Source organism: Paracoccidioides lutzii, assembly GCF_000150705.2.
Source record: "Paracoccidioides lutzii Pb01 unplaced genomic scaffold supercont2.19, whole genome shotgun sequence".
Taxonomy (NCBI): domain Eukaryota; kingdom Fungi; phylum Ascomycota; class Eurotiomycetes; order Onygenales; family Ajellomycetaceae; genus Paracoccidioides; species Paracoccidioides lutzii.
The window spans coordinates 481,635-506,247 of NW_015440965.1; the positions used below are offsets into that span (position 1 = coordinate 481,635).

Genomic DNA, 24,613 nt, shown 5'->3' on the forward strand with positions numbered 1-24,613 from the left:
GGTTGGTTTGGGCTATGCACGAACGCACGCTTTTCCGCCGCCGCAGGATGTCAACCAGAGCCACCTAATTTACCTGGGTAGCTTTGTCAGGGTCATGTTATAAGCAACAATCGCTCGATTGTCTCCCCATCATAAAACTTCTTTATGACCGTAAAAGAACATAATGGCTTCAGGGGCAATTGCTAGGTCAACCCTAAGTATAGATCCCCAGCAGCGGCATTCAGGACAAGCGCCAGATTGCCCGCCTGTGATTTTTGAATTCCCTCCAGATGACAGTTCGACAAAAGATTTGGGCGGGGTTCAAACAGCGTGCCAAAGCGGCATGCCGATCGATGTTCGGGATGCCGATCAACTAACAGTTCGTTAGTTACTATATATATGTCCTTTTTCGGGTTGGCAGAAACAAATCAGTTGAGACACATGATAAGAGAGCAGATATTAACGTAATCCACCCGCGAGCCCATCTACCCACCCTAGTGCAAGTCCAAAATGCCTTCGAATTTTTTTTTTTTTACTAACCTAATTCAACATGTGAAAATGCCATCAGTGAAAGAAAATAACAAGAACCTCTATAGAGATAGAAGACTTGAACTCGTGAAATTATTCCACTTTCAAAAAGCAAAAAAATGCCTTCAATTTGTGAAGCTACAAAACATTTCTACAAAGTTTCATATTCAACCCTGCTTGATTGACTCAATGGCAGGGATGCAAAACCAGTCTCCATGTAGATTCAACTGAGCTAAATTAAAGAGAATCTGTTAGTTTAGTGGCTTTTTAATCTGAACAGTTGAAAATTATTTTCTCAAACTGATATTTATTAAAAATATAACTAATCATCGTTTTATTATATGGAATGTTACTTTTATTTCTTTTCATGTTAATAAGAACCAAGTTTATAAGCTGATTAAACACTATACAAAGCTCAAATGCTGCTATTTTAAATATTACACTTAAGACATAGTCAAATATAAGAATAGAAAAATTATTCAAAATTAATTCAAAATGTTAATTAATATAATTACCATAATTACTAAGTATGAGATTCAGATAACTAGTTCATAATTTTAGTAAGATTAAATTTGCAATAAAACTTCATATAATTATTAAAATTTTTATCAACTAATTAGCTAGTAACTAGTTACTGAATAACTACTATGATTAAAGCTTTTAGTTTAAAAATCAAAAATAAAATAATTATAATTAAGATAAATAATATGTCAAACTAAGTCTTATCTTTTTATATTATTCTTAACAATGAAATATTCAAAAATATTAATTTTACTACAAATTCATATGAAGTTGAGACTTATATACTTCTTAGAGTATTATCTAAGTATAACTAACTACATCTTTATGATGACTAATGTTATTTCATTTTACATATTCATATATTTATTTTATTTTTGAAACAGCCTTTAGTGTTTTTGTAACTTTAAAGTGTATATATATGTAAGAGTTTAATTAAGTGTTGAATATGATTTAATTTCAATGTTATTAGAAAGTTTAATTTCTAATGATCTATTTTAAGATTTTAAAAAATTTTTAAAGGATTTCCAAAACATTTAAAACAAATTTAAAACTACTAGAATAATTTTATCTAAAAGTTTTATATCTTTATTTTTTTAATTAATTAATTTAATTACTCTTAGTCATTTTTCATTCTATAAACAACTATCTAGGAATTCATATTGAACTTATAAGCATATGAATATTGATTAAAAGTCTTATGAAAATCTTTTCCAAGGTGTAAAATATTATGATTATTAAAACGAAGTAATATCAGAATATATTTACTGTGAGTGAGAAAAAGTCATTGAATTCAACACAAAATTTGTTAATAAGAATTAAAGCTTACTCCGTACTGAGTCTACTACTTCATGTGCGAAGTCTGTTGAATTGCTAGTCATGCAAATCTTTCATACCTTCTATCTCAGTGTCAAGATCATGCATTTTAAGTGTACCCGGCTAACCCCTGATTAGTTAAGAATTTCTTTCGTAACCAAAAAGCTTGTTCACCAATCTTATGATTGGGCTATTCTTATTCCGCCCTGACTCGCACGGAAAATCTTCCATTCTTGCGAACTCCTTTTTTTCTTTTCTTCTTTCCATCTATTCAATAATCTTCTGGTGACCAGAAGATTAATCGCCCTGCGTACAAAGGCATGAGTGCGTGCCTTCGAAGAACCCGTGACACGAGTTCCGCGAAGAGGCCCGAGTGCCTAAACAAATCCGAGATGTCGTTCTCGAACGTCCGCGAGACGCAAGCCAGCTGCCCATGAGTTCCCTGCCTTGTAAATGTCCTTCGCAGCGCCTGAGAGCACTGCCTATAAAAGCTGGATGAAATTCGCAGATATTGGCCGAGCAGGGCAGCATTCGAGAAAAAACAGTGGTTATTCACTTAGTTACTGGATTCTACGCTATTCTCGTCTGATAGGATTTGAGGAGGCATAGTAACGGGGTTACAGCGTATTGAATATTGGGAACTGGATATGCATTAGTGAATGCCTGTATTAATTTAGAGACTTAGCTTAGCTGGCCTACAGATGATTGTACGAGAGAGCAATTGTTTATTGTTTATGGTACGCCATTAAGAAGGCGTCTAGGAACGAATAAACCGCCTTAACCATCGGTATCTGGGAATTAAACAGGGTACTTAGAACTGGTCGCAATCTCCATACCCTAGTATAGAACTTAGCAAAATATAATATAACATCACTGTGGTAAGAATCGCACGCTTGCTCGAGTATACGAAGATAAACAAAACCCATCTCTTATGTCCCCCGGAACAAGAACTGCATGTCCTCCGGCGTCAGTTTCTCCAACGCCTCGCTCTGGTCCTTATTGATCGTCCCCCTGATCATATTGGCTTTCTTCTCTTGGAGAAGGACCATGCGCGATTCCACTGAGTCTTCGATGCAGAGTCGGGTGATAACACATGGCCGCCGCTGGCCGATCCGATGACATCTATCTGCGCTCTGCCATTCCGCGGCTGGGTTCCACCATCTAAAATGATTGGAGTGTTAGTTCTGAGCGACACAGCAAATCTATCATCACGTCAAAGAAGGGATGGCAGGAATACATACGGATCAACGATAAAGACTCTAGACGCTTCCGTGAGATTCAAGGCAACACCCCCTGCTTTAAGAGAGACAAGGAAAACCTCGACGTCGACATTATTCATAAAGTGTTCAATGGATTTCTGGCGCTGTGCTGGGGTCATACTTCCATCCAACATGACCGTGTTAAATCCAACTCGCCGCAAACGCCATTCAACCAACTGAAGCATAGATGTAAACTGCGAGAAGACTATAGACTTGTGCGTCTGCTTCTTACTGCGTAGTTTGAACAGATCGTACACGAGCATTTCGATCTTAGTTGACGACGTCCAATTTTCCATTTTGATACGGTTGATAATCGAATTTTTCTTAACATGGTCCTCCTGTTGTTCGATATCTGGCTGCTCAAAGTCAATGGAAAGCGGGATGTGGCAGCGCGGACAGTCGGGTTCTCCGCCCTCGTCGAACGACCGGATGTAGTCCTTGGCACATTGGCGGCAGAAGTCGTGGCGACAACGAGACCGTATCGGTTCCTCAGCGGGTTCATCGCAGATGCCACAAACGAGAACGTTTTGGCCTCCTTCAGCGTTTTTTTTCAAAATTAAATCTGGATGGTTGGCGACTTGGCGCATTTGCATGATGAGACCGAAAATGTTTGCGTAGTTGTTTAACATAACACCTCGACTGACATACGTATCGAATTGTCGACTAGTGTTAGTCATAATACTGGAAGAAAAGTCCCGTTCGATTTCTCCAAAGAATTCATTGTGAAGTATCACCCTTTAATACATGTTAGCATTCGCTTCCACCCACAATGTCTTAAGTTTGTATTCTCGTACCGTTTGGGTGGGAGCTCCATAGAAGACGTGTGATCCTTTTTAACGCGTCGGAGCATAATTCTATCGGTTATGTATCTCAATTTGTCGAGGCCAGATTTCCGAGCCTCTGGAGAGTCCGATTCGGTGACTTGAATTTCATTAGAGAAGGTCTTACGGTAGTCTTTTGAAGCAACTTACTTGGATTGAGAATTTCCTGATTGAAAATGGAAACATGAGAAAATCCACTGCAAGGAGTTAGAATCTGATCAATACACATTACAAAGGCTTAAGGAGAGAAATACCTGTGACGACAGTGGGTACATCTCTTTTCTGCATCCTGTGACCAGTGCAATTCCTGACACGGACACACCTTACAGAAGTAACATGCAAATGGCTTGATATCCAGAAACCGCAGAAGAGAGAAAAATTCTCCAATTCGGTTTTGGACAGGAGTACCAGAAAGACACCATTTATAGGTCGACTTCAAGGCAAAGCAAGCCCTGGCTACGCTTGTGGTACGTTGCTTGTTGTAAAGTTAGCTAGGCTCTCGTCCTAGGAAATATGGTGTAGAGCTTACTTACCTTGATGCTATGAGCCTCGTCAAGGATTAGGCGATGGAAATGGATTGAGTGAATAACACCTAAAACCGTAAGGATGCATTCACTTAAGAAGAGTAGGGTACTTTGGGCATACTGTCTTCCTTCACAAGGCCATCATTTCTTTTCCAACCCTTAACCTCCTTGCGATGCATAGATTCAAGACCAGCGTCTTACGAAAAGCGGTCAGCAATGAAAAACAGTTTTTGCTGATGAACAGATAAACTTACAAGATATCATGATCACGTCGTAGGCCTTTAGCTGTTTCGCTGAAAGGTGTTTGACTTTCGAATTGGACCCATGGTGCACAAGGACTTTCAATTTACCGTCCGTGTATTGCTAGTAAACCCCGAGTTAGTAAAGAGTCAGATAAGCATTTGCACGTCTAACATACCTCGATTTCCGACTGCCACTGCATGAGAGCAACTGGAGGCACTACGACTAATGACGGCTTGCCAACAGGGTAATCAGACATCAACAAGGACACAGCCTGGATTGTTTTCCCCATTCCCATCTCATCGCCAAGCAGCCCGCCTTTCCACTGTAACTTTTCTTGCTGCATCATCCAGTTCAATCCTTCCAGTTGGAACGACTTCAATTTTCTGGTGATGCCTGGTGGTTGCGGGGCTGGGGTAGGAGTGATAATTGGTGTTTTTTTCAATTCATCCCACATCGTTTTGATAATTGGATGTTGATTCTGAAGTTTTCTTCGTTCGCGAAGTGCCTACAGTTCGGTTAGTTTGCAGGAGGATCTCAATGGGAGGATAATCCTTACGCGTGCACTCATTCGGAATTCTTCAGGAGTTTCTGGATATATGCGCATGCGGCCCATGGAGCCCACGCGGCGAACGCGGCGATGACTTGGAGCCGTAGTTTTGGCGCGTGCTCGAAATGGTCTGGTGGTCGGAGGAAGCGGAGCAGCAAACTCATCGATGTCCACGTCAGAAGAGTCTTCGTCACTCGAGTCACTCTGGAACGTGTCCATCTCATCTTCGCTGCTGTATGGGTTGGAAAGATCAGAATCTGCCTCCGACAAAGAAGATCCTTCACTGTCAGCAATAATATCCTTGGATACACCCTTCCTCTTGCAGCCGCGATTGGTGTCCATGGGGTTCATGGCTGGTGCGAGAGGTTGATGACCAGCCTTGCTACGAGTCACACGGGTTAAATTAGCTTTCGGCCGCGAACACAGCTTGTCTTTATTGTCAGGAGCGTCGGACAAAGAGTCATGGTTGAATTCGTCATCAGTGGAATTGTGAATTTCATGGGAGCATTTTACTCTTTTCGAGCTGGCATCGTTATACTCTTCTGCCTGTACCGCACGAGCTAATGCTGCATCTGGGCTCTCGTCGAGTGAAGAATCCCCACTAATAGACTTAGCAGAACGTTTCGTGCCGGCTGAGGTTTTCCTTAGAGCGAATGCACTTGACCGTAGTTGAAGGGCACGGGCTGATGCGCTGACACGTTTGCTCTTAGGATTGACAAGTTCTGCTGGAGTACCATTTACAGTTGTAGCAGGAGTAGAGTATCCGTTTGTTGTACTCTCGGCACTTCCATCTGTTGAAGATGAAGGTGAACCAAAAGAGGACTTATTTTCTATGGCCACCGCAACCATGACGGCCGGTTTTATATCATTATCATTTCTGGCATCTCTATTAGAAGACTCAGCCCGAGTACGAGGAGATACCAGGCGTTCGTCAAAGGAAAAGTCTCTGTCGGTAAGATCAGAGACAACAACACTGGGATTTAAGGACGAGGATGATCTGGTTTGCCGACTTGAGGCACGTTCTCTCAGTGAAGTCGAGTATTCCCCAAGAACTGATATCATAACTGATTGTTAGTTCTGATCTCAAGATTGTACAGTACGTGTTGCACAACTACATTCTTGACAATTAAAGGAGGACTCTCGCTCACTGTTGTATGGGCCTGAGGAGTCTTCCACGTTTTTGGAAGAATTCCCTTTCGCCATCGAATCAACCGCAGGGTATTCGGAATTAAAAAGAAGCCCAAGAAAATTTACCAAAATGAGATTAACGAAAGGCTCTAGGTTGAGAGTAGTGTTGGTTTCCAAGATAGATCCTATGGCTGATCGAGATGAAGAATTGTGTTATATGAGTGCAAAGTTAGCGGGTAATTCACTAACTAGTGATGCATTGACTTTGGATGCTGACAAACTTTCGCCTCAACAATACCCAGGAAAACGATATCCAGGTATAACACTGCTGCCTGGTTTCTTCCAAGGTTCTTTGTCTGCAATTGGCACCTAGGCTGGGCTTTCTCAGCTATGCTGGGGACTCTTGAAAACTTAAGACGTGGACTATTCCCCTTCCACGAACTAGGCCAAGATCGTCCAAGATCTTGCAAGGCACAGTGTCTGCCAATCTAATCCAGCAGAATACGTCTTAGCGAATAACTCACTGTTGCACCGTCGCGTCGGTCGGCAACTAGCCTGTTGCTACAGAGACAACCGGAATTGGCGTGTTGAAAGGGCGGGTTTTGCACTGTCCCAGGTTGTCTGTCGTTTTTTTTCCCCTCCCATTGCTGAGGTCTGAACAACGCGTTGCGCAAAACGCGGCACGAAGTCACGTGGACTGGCTGGTCAATTAAACCCTTTTCGGCTCGACTGAGAAGAAACGCAGCATCGAAGAGATAGAAGTTGCAGAACACTGGAAAATCTCACGAAGAATTCAGGATGTAAGTGGTTATTTGCTCCTAATATTGTTGGGACTTGTTGCTTAGGTTTATAGGGCGCAAAGACGGCAGCGAACCCATATCCACGGACCGTAAGTAGAGACCCGCCGAGTTTAACCTGCAAAGGGGCTACCGAGCAAATACTAACAACTTGTCTACCACATGAAGGCATTCCGCTCTGACGGATTTCCTGGCTGTACGTTGTACCCTCACTTTGTCACTTTGTGTATATATGTACATTCATGTATATATAATCTCCAACCAAGTGCGCAATTGACTGATCTCATCCCTAGTCCAACAATATCTCTGCCGCAGAAATCCGTAACAACTACGAACAACGCCTGAGGCAGGCTCGCCAACAAAATAGTCAGCAAGCCAATGGCACTGAAGACAACAGTAGCAGGAATGAGGGGGGAATAGCTGAGGATGAGGAGACGTCAGATGTTGCTGTTGAGACCCAGAATAGACGAAAGCGCAAGTCTCAGGCCGCACTGAAAGCCATGAAGGCCGCGAAGCAGAAAAAAGTCCAAGGCCAGCAAATTGACGATGCAAAAATACTTAACTCCATGGTTCGTGGCAAGAAAGCAAGTCACAGGGTGCCTGGCCAACTTGAGAACTGCGAATCTTGCCAAACACGTTTTACGGTTACTGCATACAGCAAAGCTGGTCCAGGAGGTGGTCTCCTGTGTTCCCCTTGCTCGAAGCTCGTAGACCTTCGGGACCAGCAGACCAAAAAGGCATTTGCGAATAAAACTAAAAAGGGCCGTCGCCAGAATGTTAGCAAGATTCTAGACGGTATTGCCCAGCTTGGTGCAACCAGCCTCGTTGAGAGCTGTATCAAAGTAAGTCACGATCTCATCCTTGCAATTCCGACCTCAGGATTTATATATTTATTGCTGTTTCCGTACATAGACAGTCGCAGACCATATCGACAATATCGAGGAGTTTGGCGATCTCCCGCCCGATCTTGTCTTGAGACTTAGCCACATTTTATCCAAGCGACGAGCGTTGAATCCACTAACTGTTGATCTTTTCCTGCGTGGAGACGTCACTGTCATTGACATATATGATTGCGGAAGTATGCTTTCCCCTTTTACCACGACTAATAGTAACCTCGCTAAAAGTAAGACGCGACAGAACTGGAGGAAGATGATTTTCAGAAGATATTCTCTACCATGCCATTTCTCGAGAGAGTCAATCTACGTTTTGCAGGTCAGCTGAAGGATAAGCAGTTGGAGTATATGATGGAACACAACAAAGAACTCAAACACCTGCATCTCGACGCCTCCAACCTGATATCAAACGGATGCTGGCAAAAATTGTTTAAAACATGCGGTTCGAGGCTCGAAAGCCTCAAACTGTCTAACCTAGACTCCGCGCTCGATGACGAGTCGATAGCTGTGATGGCTGAACACTGCACCAACCTGCTTCGCTTGAAGCTGAAAAGCTGCTGGCTACTAGGGGACGACGCACTCAGTTCCATTGCAAAGCTTTCCAAACTTGAGCACCTCTCTCTAGAATTTTTGAAAGAGACATCTTCCAACGTGCTTCTGGACATGGTCGACAAACTCGGACCCAATCTTCAAACTTTGTCACTAGTCAGCTTTAAAAACGCCGAGGATGAGATGCTAGACATGATCCATCAACGCTGCAGACGGCTTTCCAAACTGCGTTTCGCAGACAACGATAAATGCACAGATGCATCGTATTCCAGCCTCTTTACCGACTGGGATAATCCACCTTTAACCCACGTTGACTTTTCCAGCACACGTGACGTGGACAACAGGAACCCTGATGGCCCCGAAGAACCCATCGGCCTAGCCTCAGCAGGCTTCAAGGCGCTGATGAACCATTCCGGAAAATTTATCGAGGCCCTCAACATCTGTTCGTGCCGGCATATTTCGCACAAGGCATTATCGGAGGTGTTTGATGGGGAGCAAAAGCACCCCTGCTTGAAGGAGTTTGATATCTCATTTCATACGTCTGCGGACGACTCCCTTGTGCTTGGCATTTTTCGGTCGTGTCCGGCTCTGAGGAAGGTTATTGCGTTTGCGTGTTTTGGGATTCGCGATGTCAAGGTTCCGCCTGGCGTGGCACTTGTTGGGGGGTTGAATGCGCACCACACGGCTTTGCAGGAGGATAGCATGAAGGTTATCGATCAGATTTTTTGAGGTGTGGTGCGAGTGGGTGTTTTTCGGTCTGCTCGTGTCATTATCGTCTTCAAATGATTGATGTTTATGTCCAACATCTCGTAACTTGGCGATGGATTTCCAGAAGCAGCGATTTTACGATTCCCGAGGCCCCGAAAAAAGTGACTGGGGTTTTCCTTGATACTCTTCTTTCCTTTCTTTCTAATTTTGTTTATTATAGAGCAAACATGCCCAATACCCAACTTCCTAGCTTCCAAAACTCCATTGACATAATTGTTTGATTACATATTGTATTGCTGTAACTATGTATCGATGCGCAAGTCATCTAGCTCCATTTTGCTAACTAGTTACCCTACGCAACGCGGTTTACGTTGACTATTAGTTATTAATGTTCGTAACGTTGAGCCGTTAATTCAATGCACCCAACCGTTTTACAAGTTGGTCTATCTACAGCATTTGGTGTCCATGTTTATTACTTATTAGTTCATTTCTTGCCCAACTGCAACCATGACAGATCTCTTTTGCCACTGCCCAGTTCGTCTTTCTTTTAGCAGTTCTCCGAGTCAATATTATCAGGGCATTGATCTATAAAGCTTAACGTTAACACAATCGTTCGGACAAGCAGATGACTAATACATAATCCCAGCTCCATGACATTTTCAATACCTAATTGGTATGAACTCAGAATTAACACTCCAGCATCCCAGGAACCAGGAACCAGGCACTTGATGCGCTTATTTCCACCCTCTTGTTGACCGCCTGCTGGAAACGTGGGAAGATAAAGTTAACCTTTCTAACCTTGGGGGAAGGCTTAAAGGTCAACATGACCTTCTTTACCATGTCGTATCCTTAACTACCACAGGGATGAAAATCGACCAGGGATAGGCAATCACCTGATACTGCAAATATTTTATTCACTCATTCCTCCAACCAACCCATATATATATATATATATATATATTATGAAATAAAATATATTCACACAAATATCTCTAGGTCCAGGGTTATCAACTCGTCAAAGCAACTCTACCACATACATTTTATAGCTCAGAGTTACAGTGGTAAGCCCCACTCCCATTGTCAGCTGCGAGAGTTGACATGGGCAGAACTGGCATCATCCTGCCGGATGTTGGAGAGGCTTATATATGGAGTTAGTTTGAGTTTGGGTTTGGGAGGTTTGGGTATTAACCTAAATGTAAGTCGTGTCATTGGCCTGACAGAGGGTCAAAGTGAAGGCCTTGGTTTAGGCATTCAGCAATTCAAGAAGGTCTGTCACAAATGTAATAAACAGTTTGCCATTAGTTACTCTTAATCTGCTTTATATCTTGGGAATTCCAGTTGTATGTGGAATTCTGTGTCCACCTCTGTCCTGTTCCCACGGGATAGATAGTATCACCTTTTAGTCCATGGACTTTCAACCAGGGTACAGAATTACGTTCAGCAATTTTGACTGTGGGGACAGGGTGTTCAAGAACCAATCATTTTTAGCTGTTCCCCAGATTTTGCCGGGGATTTCATACCCTTGAGTCGAAGGACCCTTGGCTAACAGCAAATTATTTAGTACCTTAATGGAACGAAGAACCCTCCGCTTGTGGCAGGTCTTCCTGTTGACAACTGGCCTACGATCCAGTCTATCCTGGGTCTGTCAATGCAATTTTTCCTGGTCGGATTAACCATAGCTAACTAGTCAACAGTTTCTTTTTATTTTCTGCAACCGATAGATCCATTGGGGATGCAATGACCTCATAATAAATCCAGGACTTCATCCCTGTTGACCGGATTGAGGAGGGGCCATGCCTGTTTGTGGTTTTGGATTTGATGCAGAAAATGTCGAAGTTCATTCACTGAAATGAGGTCCGCAGCGTGGTTCTCGTGCTAATGCATACATTTCTGGAGACCAGCCCGTTGTCAGGATCGCAGGGATGGAGAGTGGATCTGTTGGAGTGACAGCGCTGTCAGTCCACTGCGGAGGCGACTGATGGATGGTGCGGCTTTTCCTCAGGGAACTAATTTTGCACTAATTTTTGCACGTATGGTTTCTTCTGCTTGAGAAGCATACGGCCCGGTTTTGAGATAACGTAATATTCGGGGAAGCATGGAGCATTGCATGAGCGTCCCTCCTTCGCAATCCTTGAGAGCCCTTCCAGATAGCCTTGTCAAGAGAGATCTCTCTGGGAAAATGTTGTTTCTGAAAACAGCCGTGGCGTAATTATCGACGTAAGTTAGAAAATGCATTTCTGGGGAAGAAGCTTTGACGTAATCCTTGAAATTGATGGGCCATGATATGATCCCCGTATCCTTTCACCTGCTGATCAGATGAAACGGCGCAGAAAACAGCTTCGGCAAACTTGCGGTCCCGAAATTCTCGGAAGGATATTCCGCCAATACCCACCAGAGGCATTTTGACGATGGCGATCGACAAATGAGCGCGATCGTAGATAAGACGTGCAATGTAATCTTTGGGCATTTTCGGAAATTGCTCTCGAAAGAGGCATTGGAGACCTGTAAGGATAATCCCAGCTCTCTTCAGTGCCATCATTGCGGGACGACTCGGAATTCGATATCGCCATTCCGTTCTTCTAACACTACAGGCTGTAGAAGAACGGTCAGAGAGCTTCTGAGATTTAATGGTACTAGATTATCTTAACCGGGAAAGGAGCCCTCCAGGGTGTAGCTAGAGGTTGAACATCACGAGAGCTCTTGATTCTTTTGGGATCAGAGACGGTATATAGTGCTTCGGAAGCCGCAAGCTTTGCGACGAGGGGATTTTGCCCACGATGGGCTGTAAGCGATTGCTACTCCGCGTTGTCCATCTGCTCTGAATGGCAGCGCACTTGGACTTTTGGTAGTTGGGTAATATTCAAACTAGTGCAGACTGCAGATTGCAGATTATACTCCTGAATGGAAATGCCGAGTTCGGTTTTAGTCGTTGGGGTATCTGGTGGATTGGAATATGGTGTATCCATATGCCCATGGGTTGGTTATCTCGAGTCTCAAAGAGGCATGGCTGGGTCAGCTGCGGGAGAGCAGGGGGGGAGAGCAGCAAGAGCGGGAGTTAGGGTCCCGGGAGCGGAAACGGAGGGCAGAATGACGATAGGGAGGAGGAGCTGCAGGTGGAGTGGAGACAAGAGGAGAGGCGGGAGAGGCATTATTATATAGAAACACTCCCAATGAGGGTTCGCTTCTTATTAGCCACCACACACCTTAAAGACAGAGTTCTGGAGTTGTCTAAGCGAGCTGCCCTGCCCTGAGAAACAAGGTTAAGTGTACCTGACGAACATCTCTGGTAGGCAGGTTACGCATGTTTTCACACTCAAGAGGTCTGACTGTGCACATGTGCATACCATGCCACCATGCAAGCTGAAGTCTTGTTTGTTAATAAATGAATGTGCATAATAGTAATGCAATAATTAATGAGAATTGGTTCATTAATACATTGGATTCAAAGTTATTCAACTCAGTTCAATCTCTCTTTGTTGTGAGCTAGTTACCACCCAATTTTGTTGCAAGGCCTTTTTTCATCGAATAAGATCAAACACTAAAGTAGCCACCGGCTAACTATAGGCACCCGTTACCCTAGAGTTGTATTGCTCTAGTAGAACCCCCGGGGAGTTTGTACAGAAGAAGCCTGTGGCATGAGAGTTGTATCGAAATAAGAAGAAATCTGACATTCCCATTGCAGATTTTCTCAAGGTTGGAGAGAAGCTTGGTGAGAAATCCACGGAAGGAATGGTCTTTGTTGGGTCCCTGCACGCTGAGATCTGCCGAGGTAAACTAGCGAATAACATATTTTTGTGCAGGTTTTATCTGCGGCAAAAACTGACCCTTGAACCTTGGTAGCGTCGAGTTCAAACAAGAAAACAAGGCCATGAGAGACAGTTAATAATCTGTAGTACGGAGCAGGTAACTCAGGTGGAAAGACAATGAATCTCCGCATGAAGTTTATTGGTGGGAGCAGAATAAGAAAGGAAGAGAGGAATTTGCTTAAGGGATAAAGGAAAAATGTCAAAGCAAACATGTCACGTGATGGCGGGATCAGGTCCAATAAATGATTTATATAACTATGAAGCCTAATAACTAGTTAACTAGTTCCCACCTCAAAACCTTAGATAACTCGTTGTCCCTTTTTTTCTTTTTTGAAATTTTACTGCTGGTTTTGGGGGGTTAGTTCCAGGTGAAAGTTGTCCTTAGGTTAGGGCCCACTTTTCTAAAACCAGGATCCTCATCAAATAAAACAACAGTCTACATAACCGTGCACACAACCACACAAATATTACGACTCCATCTCTATTCAACCTCGCCACCCTCAACACCAGGGTTAGGATGAAGAGTTAAAGGGTAAAGGGACCAAACCCACGTCAGGAGCAGGTAGAGATGTGTGTGGGACATGTGTAAGGTATGACTAGTTGTATGTAGTTTTAGTTAAAATACATATTGAAAATGGGAATGAAAGCGAAGGTTTTCCCTTTCAGGCTGAGATTTCAAACCATGTTCAACTTTTTTTTTAAAACCAACGTTCCAACTATGCCCTGTTAGACTGTGTTTATTCTAGCTGGGGGTTGACCAGAGTTGATCATGGTTTTAGAAAAGTGGGCCCCAACTTTTAAACAACTTTCACCTGGAACTTAACTAACCCACATTTCTGTCTCCTGAAAATCTTAATCCACACACCCTCCCTTGCCTGCCGGCCTGCTTTGCGCGGGTCTTGCTTTGCCCACAGGCTTCCCTACCTCCTAACCGCCTACAGGGAGGCGCTGATATGCCGGCCTCACTGGTTGCCAACCAACCTGCCAAGGTGCCAACCGCTCTCATAGGCAGTCGGGCAGAGAGGTGTGGATTATTAACTGGATAAATAAGTAAACATATACAGCATGTCTGTGTATTGGCAGAGAGAAAGACAAGGAACTAAGCAAGTAGATTCCAGAAAAGGAAAAGTGTAACTAACTACAACTACAAGGTTTTGATGAGTGTAAACCGGGAGTATATAGTTAGGCGAATCTATGAAATTTCTCAGCTCTCCCCCAAAGGAGATGATGCTCAACCTTATTCATCTCTCTCTCCCACGATGAGATCTCGGAAGCCTTTTGAGATCCGGGCAGTTGAGGGAAGAATTGAACAAGCAATGTAGAAGAGCGTTCTGTGACACTGCATTTTTGCCTTCGTAGCCAGCTTCGGCCGTTGAGGGTAGAACTTTGAGAAGTCGTAATGTATCTCTTAACAGAATAGCTAGCTCATGGAAGGATGGAGTGGTGTGAGAGTGGGCTGGCATAAACAATTTTACACGCCTACTTGCGAAACTAGTGAAAATAAGAGGTGGCGCATGTCCCAGTCAGTCAAGGCAATAATTAATGTGTGTCCAATAATACAATAACAACAGTTGGACTGAAGAACAATGAGACAAGGGAGACAGGGGGGGGGGCCACCCTTTAAGCCGGCAGAGGGTTCTGGAAAACAGAAGAGAAGTAGAGTGCACTCCGAAGATGCCATTATATATCTCATCCCATGCAGGGTAGAGCAGGGCAAATAAAGAAGAAAAAAGAGGTGAAAAGAACATGGCAGCATCTTCTGAGACAGGACGGAGTACGGAGTAGCACGGAATTTGTTGAGATGTTCTCCTTTTCCCCCTCTTTAGCCAGTTCTCTGAGGGCTGGGGAACGACATACTTGGCTCCGTTTTGCTCCGTTTTGGCTCCATTTTTTGTAAGAAGTCAACTGGCACTGAACCAAACCTACCCCCCTCCCCCCCTCTTCCTCGGGCCCGGATCGATTAACTATGCTAGACCCTCCAGAATCTCACTAGGGGATGCCTTGATGTGACGATACTGGCTTGGGTAGCTGGGGGCCAGACGTAGCTGGATTGTTGTTTTGCTGCGGACAACATCGCCACTAACTAACATGGCGTCGGCAGCGCGAGGGAAAAAAGAGAAGAGGAAGAAGAAGAGTTTCTTTTTTTTCCCTTAAATTTTTTAATTTTTTAATTTTTATTTTTTTGCTCCCAGACATTTATTGCCGTGGAAGAAGCAGAAGAGAGAAGAGGAAAGAGTTGGAAGAGTGAAGAATTAAATAAAAGAGCAAATAAAGGAGTTGTTAAAGGGAGTAATCAATAAATAATAGTGCATTAATTATTTTATGCAGTCTTTTTTAACTCAAACTCCTTTTCCCCTTGTCTCGTTCCAACCCAGCCAGAGAGAGAGAGAGAGAGAGAGAGAGAGAGAGAGAGAGAGAGAGAGAGAGAGAGAGAAGAGAGAGAGAGAGACACAACTTTTCCAACCCACACACAACCACACAACCACTCAACCACTCAACCACTCACCCACTCACCCACTCACCCACTCACCCACTCAACCACTCACCCACTCACCCACTCACCCAACCGCCCAACACCAAGAGATCGCGCCCGCCCCAAACTGTCAGCAACCGCCAGCCGAACAAAACCAACTAAGCCGGTTGCGCTGTCGATGACAGCGACAACACCTTCAGCTTCCATCACTTTTCCTCTTGAAAACATTTTGACAAGCTTCAACCTCCAACAACTCCGCCATCTTCATTAACTAATCCCCCTCTCCTCTCGCTCTCGCTCTCGCTTTCGCTCTCTTCTATCGTTTTACTATTTTATTTTTTTGTATTATTTTATTTTATTTTATTTTATTTAATTGGCTTGCGATCCCTCCTCTCCTGTGTTGCCTTGTCTCGATCCTTCGCTGGTTCCCAATCTTCGGCGTCTCTCGATCGTTTACTTCGTCCCACGTACCTCCTACCTCCTCCCTCCTCCCTCGCTCCACGAAATACCACTGGCCTTGTCTCTGCCTCCGAACTGTCCATCTTACAGCCCTGTCACCTGAGACTGCCTGAGGTTGTCTTGCCCCTAAACCGGTCAGTATCAACCAACATCTCTACCTCGTCTCTTTCTTCTATCCTCCGTCAAACTAACTGCCATAGCCCACTTGGAATTCCCATCTTCTTGGGGACTCTTAGGCCCATGTCATCGTGAAAAAGAAAAAAAAAAGAAAAAAAAAGAAAAGAAAAATATCTCCCTCGCTTCTTCCCTTGTCGTCCGTCCATCCGCCCTCGTCGGCTTCTGCCTTTTCCGGCTCGTCGTGGGTTCCCTGGTTCGACATCCTTGCAGCGCGTGGTTCCCGCGCATGAGTTAGGTTGGGAACCAAAGATACCGCCTCCGACTTATATAAATAAAGAAGCTATATAAGGCAAAGAAAAATAAATCCACAACCTACACTGCCTTTGAGGGACCTCTCATTCCCCTCTTTCCTTTTCTTTCCTCTTCCCCCCCCTCTCCCTCCCCCCCTCCTCTTCTCTCCCTTCGTCCCCCGCTCCCTCTTCTCTTCTCTTCTCCTCCCCCTTCTACCCTAATTAATACCCCCTCACTTCCTCCCCCATGCCAATCAAGTTGCCCAAGGGCTTTGTTCGGCGGAAATCCCATGGAAATGCCCTGGACGATTTAGGCCCTGCATCTACACCTGTTAAACCCTCGTTCAAGGTCTTCGAGCGTCCTAGTCCGGGTCCCGTGAGAAAATCTTTCGATGGAACTACAACCCTAAACTCCAGCATCAGCGACGGCAGCGGCACAAAGCATTCCTTAGAAGACCACTATGCTACAAATATCTTCGCAGGACTCAACCCTTCCGCTCCCGGCGCGGAAAATCGGTACGTGCACCCCACCGATCCCGCTCCCTTATATCCTGGAGAACGCGGAGCAGCAGCAGCAGCAGCAGCGGGAGGAGGGCAGGTCGCGGAATTGACTAGTCCAAGTGGAAGCAGAGGCACTAACAATTCTGCCTCGACTGGTCCTTTTTACGATAGCTCCGCTTCCTCTGCCAAGTTTAGTTCCTCGTCCACTTTGCCTAGCTCAACTGATATCCCCATCCAAGACGTCCCCGTTCCCCCTATTCATGAATCTTCCTTCTTCTCTCTTCGCTCGGCTGGCCGGACATTCTCATTTGGAACCAAATCTTCTAAATCGCATCGGCCGGATGCTGCCGCTATTGTAAACACACCCCGGTCCAGGGTGCTGCCATCAACTGCTACGTCGACTTCTACCAGAGAATGTGCTACAACGAGCAGTGCTACCAATACAACCACTCCTCCGAGGTTGCCAGATACGGATTTGGGCCCTGGTGATTCGATGAGCTTTGAGAATATGTTTGATGGGTTGGATAAAGAGGCTGCTGGGCCTTTGGCTCCAAGTCCGCTGAGTCAGGTATGTCTGGAATTCCCCCCCCCCCCGGGACCTCCCCCCGGAACCTCCCGGGGCCCCCTTCTCCCCACTCTTTTTATTCTCTTTCTCTATTTCCTGCCTTCTGAGTATACTAATACCACATACATTAATAAGAACCCTGCACCTCCATATGGCTTCCCACCACCGCCAGAACCTGCAAAGGACCTCTCCCCCGCACATATTTACCGTTCCAGGGATATTGAACTCTCACCTCATACAAATGAAAACCAGAATTTACAGGAGGGCGTCATGGGCCGTACGCGTTCGAGGGAGGACGATGCTATAGTATCACGCCCACTTGCTGTCCGCACTAGGGCTTCAGGATTTCCTGACACCAAAGGCTCCCTTTCACCAACGCACAATGCGCTTTCCAGCCCTAGAAAATATAGAAATACAGTATATCTTGAACGCACTGCCTCTGTCGAAGATGAGGATGCAAAGATAGTTAATAGTGCTGTCTCTCACAGACGGACGCAGACATCGGATATCTCTCCTGTCGGGGAAAATTCGGACTTCTCCGGAAGCGGATGGCAGCAGCATAGTTCCTTGAAACAACCAACGGACTACGACGACGATGATTCCCCTGTTGCAGCTTCAATAGCCGAGGAAGTCATTTTGGCTGAACGATATGAACAAAAAGCTAGCCATTCGGACAATCAGCCTAACAAAGTGATGACGCCAGCTCAATTCGAGCGTTATCGACAGCAGAAGGAAATGACAAGGAAGCAAACAGACACGTCCTCGAGCCACCTTTCGGACGACGACAGTGACCACTACGATGACGAGGAGGATGAGGTGGAGAAAGCTCGCGAGGCTGCGAAGCAAAGAAAGAGGCAGGAAGCTCATCTGTCGGTATACAGGCAGCAGATGATGAAGGTTACGGGAGAGCAGGCCAAACCACAAGACTCAGATATAAATATTAGCATAGCAGGCTCACTCAGCAACCTCAGCCGCACATCATTCCTTGCTCCGGAGACATCTACCAACGGTAATTCCAACGGAAACGGCAAGAGCAGCGACGGAGAAGAAGATGAGGACATCCCACTGGGCATCCTAGCCGCCCACGGCTTCCCCAACAAAGTCCGGCCACCGGGCCATCTCACTCCCTCAATCTCAAACCCCAACCTCCGCTCCTCAATGGCGTCGTTTGTCCAGCCCCCGCCCTCCGTCTCAGCCGAACCAATCCCGCAAGCCAGCCGTGTCAGCCTCCCCGTCTTCGCACGCAACCTCCCACGCGATCCTTATAACATTGGCGCGGGCCTTATTAACCCTACACACCGCGAATCATTGGCTCTGGGCGGTGGTTCACCGTCGGTCTACGGTGCGCCGCCCGGTTTGCCACCCGGAGGACTTGTAGGGGTTATTGCGAATGAGGAGAGGGCGAAAGCTATGCGTAGGGGAAGTCCGAATGGGGCTACTACTCCTAATAGTTTTTTAGGGATGAACGGACCCCAGGGAAATTGGAGTAATATGATGGGTATGAATACACCGTCACCGCATTTCTTGAATGTGCCTGGTGGAGGTGGTTCGCCTATGGGTCTGGGTCCGCAGCAGATGTACTCGCAACAGCCACAACCGCAGCAATACTATGGCCAGGCGCAGATGATGACTCAAATGATGCAGACGCAGATCCAATGGATGCAATCCATGATGCAAATGCAAGGCATGCCCACGCAGCCCATGCCTGGCGCAAGCCCGGGTCAACAGATGACCACCCCAGGCAGCCCCATTCGGCCTGTCTCCATGCTCTCCATGGGTCCCGGCCCCAACGTGAACCAAGGCCCGCCACAAGTTGACCATCAAACCCTCAGCCTCCTCGATCCGAGATGGGCCAATCGCCAATCATCCTTCCTCCCCAATTCCCCTTACCAAACTGATTTCGGCATGAACATTGGGCCTTTGCCAGGGACGGCCACTGCCTACGCACCATCCGTCGCGCCATCGGAGCGCAGTAACGTCGGCACCGCGTCGAGGTATCGGCCTGTTTCTACGGGGTCAGGCATACAGGTGGGTGGTAATGAGCGGACGATGAGTGGGAGGTCGTCGACGTTTACGTCTTCGACTCTTAAGCCGTGGAATGAGGGGAAGAGGGGGATGAGTTTTTCCTCGGGGACTGGTGTTGCCGGGGTGAGACCGTTGAGCCACTTAAGGGTTGAGACGCCGGTTGGAGGTGGGTTGAATGGGAATGGAAAAGGGAATGAGAATGAGAATGGGAATGCGGAGGACGACGATGAGGATGAAGGGTGGGCGGAGATGATGAAGACGCGGGAGAAGAAGAAGAGTGGGTGGAAGTATAAGAAGACGGCGTCATCGTTGGGGGAATTGTTTCATCACCATCATCATCATCACCATCATACTACGGCAGCCTAAGGGATTGTGTTGGCATGTGGATTTTGGAGCAGGTGCTGTAACACCTTTTTTTGGGTAGTGTGGGAAAGTGGTATTCGCATCGATTGAAAGACGGGTTACAACATGCATGCATGCCCCTGGAGCATTGGATGTGATTACTATCTAAGTTGCCAATATAAATCCATTGGAAGCGCATTTCGAGATTGGAGAGGTACAAGGGGGAGGGTGAACACACAAAAAGCTGGGAAATGAGTTGGATTTTTCTTGGATTTATTTTCTTAATTGACCTTTTGCACTGGGACATATAGTATCTTGGTGTTTTTGAGTTGATTTTTGTTTTGCTTGATTTTTGGTTTTTGTTTTGGTGTAATTACTCACTCCACTTTCCTGATCTCCTTTTTCTTCAAAATTCCTTCTTGTCCTTTTTCTTTCTGTATTGTGGTTGATGTGGCATTTTTTTTATTATTATATTTTATGTTTCACTCATATTGGCGAATATATGGCTCGTTGGTGGTTGTTTTTGTTTCTGTCATTCTCCTATTGAAAATTGCCTCCCTTTTGGAATCACATACATACGCACATACATACATCGGTAATCATAATTGGATTTCATTTGGGCAGATAGAACAATAAAAATGCATATACATCAATCATTTTCTCCTCCCAAATCCTCCCTCACTCGCAAACCTACAAAACCCTCGTTAACCGCATCCACCACTTTCCTCGCCTCCGCCACCGCACCCCTCACAATCTCCCCCGCCGTCCTAACCTCCTTAACCAACCCAATCCCCGTCCCCGCATATGTCGTCAACCGCCCCTCGGGCCCCCACCCTGCATCGCCCTTCTTCATCTCCTCCTGATAAAGCTTCTGATTCTCCTTATCATCCATCCCCGCCTCCCGGTCGCGGACCGTAACATTCTCCACCCCGCGCCCATCATACCGCTCCGGCCACGCATTATACCCACGCATAATATCATACACTGTCGTGCGCACAGTACTTACCCCGCCATCCGTCACCCGCAGCACCTCCCGCTGATAACCGCCCGAGATCGCCGCTTCCGAACACGCCAGGAACCGCGTGCCCATCACCACACCCTGCGCGCCCAGGCACAGCGCTGCGGCGACTCCGCGCCCATCCGAGATGCCCCCCGCAGCCACAAGTGGGATTCCACCATACCCAGCATGGGTGAGCGCATCTCTCGTCTCCGGCACTAGCGAGATGATACTTGCGCCCCGCACCAGGCCGTGGCCTCCTGCATCACTCCCCTGCACGACCAGGACGTCCGGCTTGGCTTTCTCAGCCACGTCGAGCGCTTCCTTGACGGAGCCGATTTGGATCCAGATGCGTGTGCGGTTGTTCGTTGCGCGGCGGATTTCACTGGTCCAGGTTGCCAGGGTGTCTTGCGGGTTTGGGTCTGGGGCGGCGAAGAGCCAGACTGCGGCCGGGGTGTGCTTCTGGAGGGCAGGGAGGGCGTCGGGGAGCGTTGCGCCCCAGTTTAGAAAGCCGATGCCGACTGGGAGGGGGTCGTTGGCGACTTTGTTGTAGCTTGAGATTGGAGAGGAAGAGAGGAGGTCTGCGGCGGTAGAGAGGAGGGTTTCGGTCTTGGTGGAGTCATAGCCTCCGCCAATAAAACCCAGGCCGCCGGCACGGGTGACGGAGACGGCTAGGTTGGGGGAGGAGATGCCGAGCATTGGTGCAGAGACGATGGCGGGGGTGTTGGCAGCGATGCTTGGGTGGAGGTCGTGGATGGTCGACATGGTGGATGTTTTTTTTTTTTTTTTTTTTTTTTTTTACACTTTTTGTTGAAGAGGCGTTTACGGGAATAATGCGGTTGTTGTTGGATCTTGTATTTTCCGGGAGATGATGGGTAGGAGATCGTATCGGACTTCCGCCGCGATTAGGTGGAGGGATGTAGAGCTGAAAGGGAAATGCGGGGTCTAAGAACACAATTCACCCTTTCAGCCTTTCCAGAGCACGAAAACACCGCAGTTGGTATCCTTTCCCATCTCATATGGGAATGGCCCTAATCGCATCCTGGAGCTACTCTGTGACTCAGCTCAGTACGTATGAATACTCTGCCGGGAACCAGCAGCTCCTTGGAGGTTGTGATAACTATTCCTAGTGAGAGAACACCATTAACTATTACAATTTACCTGGGAAACTGAGCGAGGATACTGCCAATGGCACCGCGGACATGACATTCGGCTTGATGTATATATGTATTTTTATACAGAGTACTCCGACACTTGGAATGCTCTGATGTAGGACAGGACATTGTTGTCAGATGTGCGGCGGGTGTCCGATGACGTAATGGTGTCCGGAGGGCGGATATTCATAAGTCCGAGTCCCTTAGTAATACATACCACGTGACATGTATTCCTTTCCGCCCGGCTTAACATATCAAAAGAAAATAAAAAAGATCCAACGCCGGAAGGACAACGGAAGCACCGACATCTTGTTTATATATATATATATATATATATATATTGTATTCGCTCTGGAGAGCAGATAATAAAGACTCCATCTGTTTCTTCTTGGGATACCCTCTACCCCCAGATATCCTTAAATTATTAACCCATTCTGGAACACGTATTTGGTCTGCCTCTCTCTTTGGTTTCTTTGATTCTTTCTTGTCGCGGCTTTCAGCAGTTGCAGACACTTGGTTAAGGCGTTTTTGGATATCTCGTTTTTTTCTTAAGTTCTGGACTGGCGAGGCTTTATTTTAAGGCGAAGGTTTCTGGTATATTTATTCACCGCATCAAGTCTGTCCAAGGGGAAGCCTGGAGCTTGGGGGCCGGTATCCGAGGTCAAACTCCTTCTGCTGGGCAGCAGGAGCACAGGAGATTCATCATTATATTTACTCTCTGGTCTTCTCCTTGCTGTTCCCCTGTCTCCTATTGTCATCAGGCCATCTCCTCCAGCAGCTGGCGTAATTCAAGATGAATGCCCCTGAGAGGTAAGATATTAGATGTTCTCTTTGGCGTGTTTTCTTTTCTCCTCGCTGTACGATTCCCGGGTGTCAGTCGATCGCTCTATATATGTTTGCTACATTTTCCAGAAGAAAGTGGAAATTCAGCAACGGGATGGCATTTGAGTCGCCCGGCCCGTCATGTTGTCCCGTCAGCCATCCCTTCTTGTTTGTTGTTGTTGTTGTTGTTGTTGTTGCTGCGTCTCCGTTGATGCCGCCCCCTTTCATCAGTCTTTCTTCTTCCCTCTCAGAAATCCTCTATCTTCTTTCACCATCCTCCCATTCGTTCTCTTACCACCATCGCCATCACCATCACTCTGCGCAACAAGCATCCAACAACCTATCATCTTGCCCCTTTTCTGTTTACATTACAAAAATACCCCTACAAATCCTCTCCGTCACCCCCACCCCCCCCCTTCCCCATCTTACGCTTGATCATGGACATCACCCGTCTCCCCAGGGAACGTGATCCCGAGCGTGAGCGCTCTATGACCTTCTTCGACTCGTCTGCAGCAAGTTACCGCCAGAACCCCTGCAGGACTAAAGTCCGTCCCCATCTGGACAATGTGTCTAGGTTCGGACATTTACCTGTTTTGTTCTCTATGCGTGCCTTTTTCGTTGGCGTTTTTGGTTTTGCTGTGTCTCGTGGCTGTTGGCTTTATTTTGGAGTTGAATCTTGCGTTACTTTTTCTCTCTGGTACTTGTTTTATGGGTGCAACTATTACGCTTTGCGATATAATGTTACATTCCTGGCTGACATGGTATGTTTGATGAAATCAGATTCGAATCCTTCGTCCTTCTTCCTGGTGAGAAGAAGGTCGAGGTTGAAGTCGATACTCGTGAGTTGATACCCCATTCTCGCCCATCAGCTTTTGGGACATGGTGGTGGCTAATCTACCCATCAATAAGGAGTCCCATCCACTGCCATCTTCACCTTTAACAAGGAAGACCACACCCTCGGTAACATGATCCGTTCACGTCTTCTTAATAGCTCCCATGTCCTCTTCTCCGGTTACAAGGTATACTTTCTAATCCGTCCCGTTCCTGCCCACGAACTCTTCATATTTCTCATTTCATATTAATCCCCCCTTTCCCCATTTCCACAGGTCCCGCATCCCCTGATCCCCAAATTCATTCTTCGCGTGCAGACAGACGGCCAAATCACCCCCAAGGAAGCTGTCATCACTGCCTGCCACGAACTGGTCAAGGATCTGGGCGCCCTCAGCCGCGAGTTCACCAAAGAATACGAACTGCGCAAGATGGTGGGTGCTGGTGCTCAACAGCAGAATGCTCAGAATGGGGCTTAGTTGAGCTGGTTTTACGGCTTTGGAGGTGGACATGCAGAGTAACTGACCAATAGATAGACATCAATGGGGTTACTGGCGAGACGCTGGGATGGGATATCATGTCGTGTTTTCTGCTTTTTCATCTTTTCTCGGCGAAGGGTTCTTTTCCTTTTTTTTTTATTTTTTATTTTTTTATTTTTCCTTTTATGTAGGAACCGGGTCAGGGATGGCGTGGTGGCGTTGGGGAGAACTCGGGTTGATGATCTTTTGTGGCCTTTTTTCTCCATGTGATTTGATATTTGATTTGCCTACTTTGTGTCTCATCTGTTACCCAGGCCAAAACTTCACCTGGCTGGGCAGCTATCGTTAATGTATCCCTCATAGTTGGTTGGCATGAATTCACCCATTTCCTAAGCGGGAAATAATACATCCGATTCTGTACTCAATGATATATTTCCTGACTGA

The 24,613-nt window shown here is 46.2% G+C and overlaps 6 protein-coding genes across 6 annotated transcripts; 3 read left to right on the forward strand and 3 right to left on the reverse strand.

The window, feature by feature from the left end:
- Window positions 1-2,771: 2,771 nt before the first annotated feature.
- PAAG_06688 (DNA repair protein RAD16) lies at window positions 2,772-6,298 on the reverse strand (the record flags this gene model as incomplete). Its single annotated transcript, XM_015845968.1, has 10 exons — window positions 2,772-3,003; window positions 3,084-3,836; window positions 3,896-4,022; window positions 4,073-4,119; window positions 4,177-4,397; window positions 4,456-4,514; window positions 4,568-4,642; window positions 4,701-4,809; window positions 4,865-5,194; window positions 5,246-6,298. 10 exons carry the CDS (start codon window positions 6,296-6,298, stop codon window positions 2,772-2,774), a joined length of 3,006 nt encoding a protein of 1,001 aa, XP_015700194.1.
- A 1,095-nt stretch (window positions 6,299-7,393) lies between these two features.
- On the forward strand, window positions 7,394-9,332 carry PAAG_06689 (DNA repair protein Rad7; the record flags this gene model as incomplete). Its single annotated transcript, XM_015845969.1, has 4 exons — window positions 7,394-7,405; window positions 7,455-8,003; window positions 8,074-8,239; window positions 8,299-9,332. The coding sequence occupies 4 exons, from the start codon at window positions 7,394-7,396 to the stop codon at window positions 9,330-9,332; spliced, it is 1,761 nt and encodes a 586-aa protein (XP_015700195.1).
- Window positions 9,333-10,391: 1,059 nt separating this feature from the next.
- PAAG_06690 (hypothetical protein) lies at window positions 10,392-11,847 on the reverse strand (the record flags this gene model as incomplete). The annotated part of the gene is made up of 4 exons (XM_015845970.1): window positions 10,392-10,449; window positions 11,198-11,286; window positions 11,371-11,499; window positions 11,617-11,847. The coding sequence occupies 4 exons, from the start codon at window positions 11,845-11,847 to the stop codon at window positions 10,392-10,394; spliced, it is 507 nt and encodes a 168-aa protein (XP_015700196.1).
- A 4,856-nt stretch (window positions 11,848-16,703) lies between these two features.
- Window positions 16,704-19,913, forward strand: PAAG_06692 (hypothetical protein; the record flags this gene model as incomplete). Its single annotated transcript, XM_002791476.2, has 2 exons — window positions 16,704-17,525; window positions 17,658-19,913. The coding sequence occupies 2 exons, from the start codon at window positions 16,704-16,706 to the stop codon at window positions 19,911-19,913; spliced, it is 3,078 nt and encodes a 1,025-aa protein (XP_002791522.2).
- Window positions 19,914-20,538: 625 nt separating this feature from the next.
- Window positions 20,539-21,651, reverse strand: PAAG_06693 (2-nitropropane dioxygenase; the record flags this gene model as incomplete). The annotated part of the gene is made up of 1 exon (XM_002791477.2): window positions 20,539-21,651. One exon carries the CDS (start codon window positions 21,649-21,651, stop codon window positions 20,539-20,541), a length of 1,113 nt encoding a protein of 370 aa, XP_002791523.1.
- Window positions 21,652-23,299: 1,648 nt separating this feature from the next.
- Window positions 23,300-24,169, forward strand: PAAG_06694 (DNA-directed RNA polymerase II 13.3 kDa polypeptide; the record flags this gene model as incomplete). The annotated part of the gene is made up of 4 exons (XM_002791478.2): window positions 23,300-23,436; window positions 23,643-23,701; window positions 23,772-23,881; window positions 23,969-24,169. The coding sequence occupies 4 exons, from the start codon at window positions 23,300-23,302 to the stop codon at window positions 24,167-24,169; spliced, it is 507 nt and encodes a 168-aa protein (XP_002791524.2).
- Between the last annotated feature and the right edge of the window lie 444 nt (window positions 24,170-24,613).